Raw genomic sequence first — 7,006 nt, forward strand, 5'->3', positions numbered from 1 at the left:
TCATTCTGTTTCTGTCATTCTTTCATCTCACCCTGTTGCTACTGAGGGCACAGGTCAGCTCTTCCCCATTCTCCCCCTGGGGCACCCCAGTTCCCAGGGCGTGAAAGACTCAAGGCGCCTCACCTCTACACCTTGGGCTAAGACATAGCCCTAGAGCTCCTGGAAGAACCCGGGAGGGAAGCCTGACCACAGGAGGCCCCCAGGAAGTGGGGCTACTGCTGTGGGACAAGCCTTGCTTTATTGGGGAAGGGATGGGATCACAAATAATCTCTACTTAGAAGTGTTCTAGGGCCATGGATTCATATAAGGGCGGGGCAGGGTGGACTGAAGATCTGTTGGCAGGGCTCACGGAGACGGGGGTGAGGGGAGAGATCGTGGGTTCGTGAGATCCCATCTTGGGCAATACGGTTATCCCGTGGTCTTCGTACGCCACAGAGTCCTCCAATTTCAGGGGTTCCCGTGGGATGGTAGAGCCAATGAAGACCAGGTAGATGATGCCACCTAGACAGGCACCCAGAAGTGGTGCCACCACTGGCACCCACCACCAGTTCTCCCCTTCACTGCAGGCAAGAGGCAGAGGCCTGCTTAGGGGGCTGATGCCCAGGACAGCACCCTCATCCACCTCGGCCCACGACAGATTGAGCAGAGGATTCATCCCCAGGCTACCCCAGGAAACATCCCCAACCCGGGGACCCGGTCAGCCTCAGCCCTATTCAGGGACAGGGTTGACACCCAGTGCAGGTGCAGGATCTGTATCTGTACTGGCCTGGGGAAATGTTGGGACTCACTCCTGCTCCCCAGGCCACCTGGGGGTTCAGCAGGACCCTACTGCGCTGCCCCTCACATCACCCGCCACCCCTCAACACACAAGGGAACCACAGAAAAACTCGAAGGAATGGGCCTGGGCAGGGGCAGTACCTGAAGACCTCTTTGCCCCAGCCAGCAATGAAGGTGAAGACGCGAGGGGGCAGGTCCCGGGACGGGTTGATGGCATATCCTGTGTTCATACCGAGGGACACCCCAATGATGACCACGAGGATGCCTATCACCAGCGCCTGTGTTCCTGGCAGTGCTGCGTTGTTCTCCTGGTCCGTGATGGCGAAGAGACACAGTTGGAGCATCCCGGTCAGCCACGCCTAAGGAGCAGATGCTGTGGCAGCTCACCTGGGCCGCTCCCCAAGCCACAGGACCTCAGCAGTGCCCCAGATCCAAGCCCACCAGCACAGATACGTCTCGGTACAGTCTCCATCCAGAGTTCTTGTCCTGTCTATCCGGAGGGGCTCCCTGCTGGCTCCGTCCTCAGGGGTGAAGGGCAGGGGAAGGGGTACTCATCCCGGACCACTGACCTCGTTCAGGAAGCCCCGCCACAGTGTCATGTGATCAGGAAGGTAGGTGGCAAAAATGCCAGCTGTAGCGACGGGACCGGTCACCATCAGCTGTCCACCCGAAAAGTGGAGAATGGCCGCTGCGGAGACACAGACTGTCGTGTGAACCTGCCCCCAGCTAAGCCCCACTGGGGTCCCAGAAATGAGGTTATAGGTTAGAGGGTGGGGGAGCTCCAGGGCTTTTTTCTCCCAGCTATTTTTACTAATCAGGACACTGAGGTCCAGTCTGCCCATATGTCATAGGAGGCGACTGAGGCCAGAGGCGGACACCTGGGCAGGACACTCACTGTAGAAGAGGGTGTAGATGGTGGCAGCTGCCAGGAAGGAGCCCAGGAACTGCCCCAGCACATAGACCGGAAACTTCCTCCAGGGCACACGGCCCAGTGCACAGTTAGCGAAGGTCACAGCTGCGTTCATGTGGGCCCCTGTGGGCAGCAGGCAAGTGTGTCAGGGAGGGAGAGCAAAACAAACAACAGTGACAAACAGTATTGAGAACAACGATGGCTAGTGTGTATAAGAGCGTGCTCCATGACAGAGCTCTCTCACTGAGCCCTCACAACCACCCAGTGAGGCCGGGGCCACCGTCTTCGTTTCACTGTTAAGGAAACTGAGGAACAGAGAAGGTGATGACTTGCCTAAGATGACCCAGCCAGTGAAAATGGTGGGTCAGGGGGACCCGGGAAGAATCTGGGGCAGACACATCATAGGCACGGGGTTCAGAGGAGACTTCCTCCTGCCCAGTGGCCAGGCTCAGGCACTGGTTGTGCCGGCGAAGGGGCTGACTGAGGCAGGCAGGAAAGAGCCTATTGGGGACACCTCGTCTTGCCCAGTCCGGCAGGGGCTGGGCTCACTCACCAGAGATGTGGCCTGCCACGTGCACTCCCATGGTGACTCCGAAGCCAAAACCCAAGTTGACACCAAGGTAGCTCCCATATTTTTTATTTAGAACCATATGGGCCACGGAACCAAGGCCGAACACCTACAAGGGAGGGCCACTAAGGGGGCTGCCTGCCCAGAAGCCCCAACCTCAGAGGAGGGCTCGGAGCTCAGTTCTAGCTCCTCACCCCCGTGCCCTGGGCCTCCCTGGCGTTGCCTCGAAAATCCTCTGCCACACCCTCTTCCCCCAGAGCCTTCCCTCCTTACTGCCTCCTCTCCTTGCCCCTGCTGAGGCCTCTCAGACCTGAGCCACTGAGAGCCAGGTGGAGCGGCAGTCAGAAGCTCTTACGACAGACATCCAAGCACCTCAGCTCCAGGCCTACCTGAAGTGACAGTGTGAAGTACCTGAGTAGGCTGGACAGCTGGATTGGTGCAGAAGTGGAGGGGTCCTCCAGGAAGGAGAGGACCCCACCCCAGCCAAGGGGTGATATGTGGATACATATGTGCTTAATGGGTCTGGTGGTGAGAGGGACAAGAGGGTGAGGTGAACACCACAGGAAGTGTTGATTATTTTACCTGTCAAGCAGCAGGTCAAGCCATTTGCTTATTTTAAAAAATAAAATAAAATAAATAAATAAATAAACAAATAAAGTCAGAGTACAGAGCAGATTTGGGGAAGTCTGAGAACATGTGAAATAGCCCAGATATGGTGGGGGAGAGGCAGTTGAGCAGGCCCCACTGGGTCCCTCAGAAGCCCCAGGACAGAAAGGGGGAACCCAGAGCTGGGCTGCCTTCAGATCCAAGATAACGTATAGCAGGGGAGGGCAGGAACAGATGTGGGTGCAGTGGGGAGTGAGGCCAGGACAGGTTGATAGGCTGGCGGGATAAGGAGGTAGAGGGACTGGAGCAGGCATGGAGGGTCTGAAAACAGGGGCCCCCATGGCCTTTCCCCCACTCCAATACCATGTGCTAAAAATACTGAATGAGCATAGGCCGGGTGTGGTGTAATCCCAGCACTTTGGGAGGCCGAGGCGGGCAGATCATGAGGTCAGGAGTTCAAGACCTGCCTGGCCAACATGGTGAAACCCCCATCTCTACTAAAGATACAAAAAATTAGCCAGGCGTGGTGGCACACACCTGTAATCCCAGCTACTCGGGAGGCTGAGGCAGGAGAATCGCTTGAACCCAAGAGGCAGAGCAGTGAGCCGAGATGGCGCCACTACACTCCAGCCTGGGCAACAGGGTGAGACTCGGTCTCAAAAAAAAAAAAAAATGGGTGAGCGAATGAACCCCACATGATTCCCTGTGTCAGGGTTGCCAACTGGCAAGTCATGCCCTAATTCATCCAGCACACAGGTTTTGTTTAGATAACTTGGTTTTGAAGAATAGAAGTTTCCGTCTCTCTTGAAAAATGAGCAGCTCAGGCAACACTGGCCTGCATTCCACCCTCCATGGCAACAGTCAGCTGGAGTGGCAGCAGCTACAGCCTCGCACAGATTGGCACTCAGCAGCCAGCCAAAGTCCCCACCGCCCTGAGTTGCCACTCTCTTGGCCCCTGTAGCATGTGATCTACAACCCTTGCCCCATGGCTCACGTGTACGGCTGGTTTTCCGGGGCCCGGATGGCTCCAGCCCCTCCTCTCCCTGATCAGTGAATGTGGCCCAGCCCATCCAAGTCTCCCCGACAGCCAGGAGGCCAGCTCCAAGGGCAACACCCCTGGAAGCTGCAACATGGATCAGTCCGCTTCCCTCGTCCCGGCTGCAGTAAATGGGGCCAAGGTCACACTAGCTTTTTGGCAAAACCTTCACCCTGGTGACTCACTGAAATTCCTATATATATATTTAAAAAAAAAAAAAAAGCCCTCACTTCTTGGCACAGCCTGGCAACTAAAAATAACAACAACACAATGTCCGACATAGGCTTACACCTCACAAAGTTCTTTTAAAGCGCTACTGTCTTCAATTCTCACAGCAAATCTGCACAGCAAGAATTTTTCTCCCACTCTATAGATGGGGAAACTGAGGCCGAGAGAGGCGTCTTGAACTACCTGAAAATGAGGACCTTACCCTGGCTGGGGGAGCATCGACAAGCCAGAGTCTTTAAAAGCTGGCCATATTTAAGCTAAGGGACAGAGCATAGAGGTTAAGGGTCAAGACTGTGATATTAGGCCAGGCACGGTGACTCATGCCTGTAATCTCAGCACTTTGGGTGGCCGAGGCGGGAGGATCACTTGAGGTCAGGAGTTCAAGACCAGCCTTGACAACATGGTGAAACCTCGTCCCTCCTAAAAATACAAAAATCGGCTGGGCATGGTGGCATGCACCTGTAATTCCAGCTACTCCGGAGGCTGAGGCACAAGAATCGCTTGAACCTGGGAGGTGGAGGTTGCAGTGAGCCGAGATCGCACCACTAGGACACAGCAAGACTGTATCTCAAAAAAAAAAAAAAAAAGACTGTGATATTAGACTGCACTGGATTTAATCTTGACTTAAAGTGTGACCTTGGGCAAGAGGCTTAGTCTCAAGGAGACTCAGTTTTCCCATCTGTGAAACTGGGATAATAATAGTACCTACTTCACAGGGCTATTGTGAGGATTTGGGAAGATGCTTCACGTAAGGTGCTTCCCATCACAGAGCCCGGGATGCGTTAGGTGCTCAATGAAAATCTCAATAAAAGGAAGAGAAACAGAGATGTGGGCAGGTATCAAGCATGTGGGCAGTGCCTATTTCCCTAACAGCTCTCAGAGGACGCACCCTCCTGCCTCCGAGGTTCCAAGGGTTAACAGCCCTCATGGGACTGGAATGTCTTGTGATAAGTGAATTACTTTGCCCTGGATTAAGGAGGGACAGGATCTAGCTGCTGTCCTCACAGCTCAGGAGCCAAAGCAGGTGGGGAGGTAAGAGAGGAGCAGGGGAGGGCCAGAGGCAGAGAGGAGAGAGCAGCTGAGAGCACCTGTCCTAATAACAAGAAACCAATACATGGGTACCACATGTGTACTGGGTGCTGAGACTTGGCATTCTTCACACAAGTCCTCCAGCTTGGTGTTAGTGTTCCTGTTAACCAATAAGGAAGCTAAAGCTGTGGGCCGGGCGAGGTGACTCACGCCAGCAATGCCAGCACTGTGGGAGGCCGAGGCAGGCAGATCACCTGAATTTAGGAGTTCGAGACCAGCCTGGCCAACCCAGGCTGAAACCCCATCTCTACTAAAAATAGAAAAATTAGCTGAGCACAGTGGTACGAGCCTGTAGTCCCAGCTACTCAGGAGGCTGAGGCAAGAGAGTCACGTGAGTATGGGAGGTGGAGGCTGCAGTGAGCCGAGATTGTGCCACTGCACTCCATCCTAGGAGACAGAGTGAGACCCTGTCTCAAAAACAAGAAAGGTAAATTTGTGAACAGTTAAGATACTTGTGGATGGTCACACAGCTAGAAGATAACAGAGCTAGGATTCAAACACAGCTCCAAAGCCCGTGAAGTCCTAATTCTACACAATATAAGTGAGAAGTCAGGCTTTAAGCCAGGGAGAGACCTGCCCAAGGCCAACCGGTGACTCACTGGCAGGGTCAGGCTAAGAACCCTGGTGTTCTGATTTCCTCTCTCCCTTGAGATCCATGGGCGCTACCACACACACAAACATTCTCTCTCACCCCACCTTCCTCTAGCATGCACCTGGCTGCCTTGGCTTCCCTTCCCAGAGGCTGCCCCTTCTTTTTCTAGACCTGGACCCTGCATAAGATGCAGTAAACATGGCTACAATCGTGTTAAGGGCAGAGGCTCGCTGTGGTAAGTGGCAGGGCTGAAGCAGGTGGAGAGGGAGCAACCTCACATCCCGCCTGCAGTCTGGATTCTGTCCCAGTCACACACTAAAGAAGAGCCCTTGTCAAGGTTACCAGCAGCCTCCACGTTGCCAAACCCTAAGGCCTCTTGCCAGTGCTCACCTTGCGTGGCCCATCTGCTGACAGCTTCTTCCTGGTGGAACCACTGCCCCCCTCTATCATGCAGTCTGCTCTGGGTCTCCTCCCACCTCTCTGACCATTCCTTCTCAGGCTCCTTTGCGTGCACCTCTTCATTCCTCAGGGCTCTGTCCTCAAACCATCCTTTTCTCTTTCTGTACACTCTCTCTGGACAATGTCGACAATCACCACCTGTGTTATGATGAACTTCAACTTTTTCCTTCCAGACCAAGCCTCTCCTGAGCTCCAGCCCCTTGCCTGTGTTTAACTATCTCCTGGATTTCCCCATGGGCATCTCGCCTCTCACCCTGTGCTGGGCCCCATGCCCCAGAACAGCTCATCAGCGCTTTGCCCACATCTTCTGCTGGCAGAGTCTCCCCAGTTCCATCTTCCACAGCCCTCTCAAACACGTGCTTTCTTCTCCAACCCCAGACCAGTCATCACCCTCTCTCTGTCCCAGATCAGAAACAGCCTCTTAAGTGGTTCCCTCTTGCCAGCCATGCCTGTCCTGCTTTTGCTCCACACTGCACCCAAAATTACCCTTAAAATCCAAATCTGATCATGTCACTCCCCTGCTTGCCAGCCTTCAACATCGCCCAGTGCCCTCTGGATTCATTCTCAGAGCCTGATCATCAAGTTTCTCTTCAATATCTCTCTTTCTTTTTTTTCTTTTTTATGAGACAGAGTCTCGCTCTGTCGCCCAGGCTGGAGTGCAGTGGCTGGATCTCAGCTCACTGCAAGCTCCGCCTCCCGGGTTCATGCCATTCTCCTGCCTCAGCCTCCCAAGTAGCTGGG

General features: G+C 54.3%; 1 protein-coding gene across 2 annotated transcripts in view; it reads right to left on the reverse strand.

Annotated features, from left to right (window-relative positions):
• Positions 1-219: 219 nt before the first annotated feature.
• Positions 220-7,006, reverse strand: part of AQP7 (aquaporin 7) — a 15,249-nt gene continuing 8,462 nt past the window's right edge. For both annotated transcript variants that reach the window (XM_011980021.1, XM_011980020.1), the window contains 5 exons: positions 2,241-2,364; positions 1,673-1,810; positions 1,347-1,465; positions 919-1,136; positions 220-560 (listed from right to left, as the gene is read on the reverse strand). In XM_011980021.1, the coding sequence (XP_011835411.1) occupies positions 275-560; positions 919-1,136; positions 1,347-1,465; positions 1,673-1,810; positions 2,241-2,364 (885 nt within the window). In that variant the 3' untranslated portion in view covers positions 220-274. The remainder of the gene's footprint in view (positions 561-918; positions 1,137-1,346; positions 1,466-1,672; positions 1,811-2,240; positions 2,365-7,006) is intronic.

Source organism: Mandrillus leucophaeus, unplaced genomic scaffold (genome assembly GCF_000951045.1).
Source record: "Mandrillus leucophaeus isolate KB7577 unplaced genomic scaffold, Mleu.le_1.0 Scaffold208, whole genome shotgun sequence".
NCBI lineage: Eukaryota > Metazoa > Chordata > Mammalia > Primates > Cercopithecidae > Mandrillus > Mandrillus leucophaeus.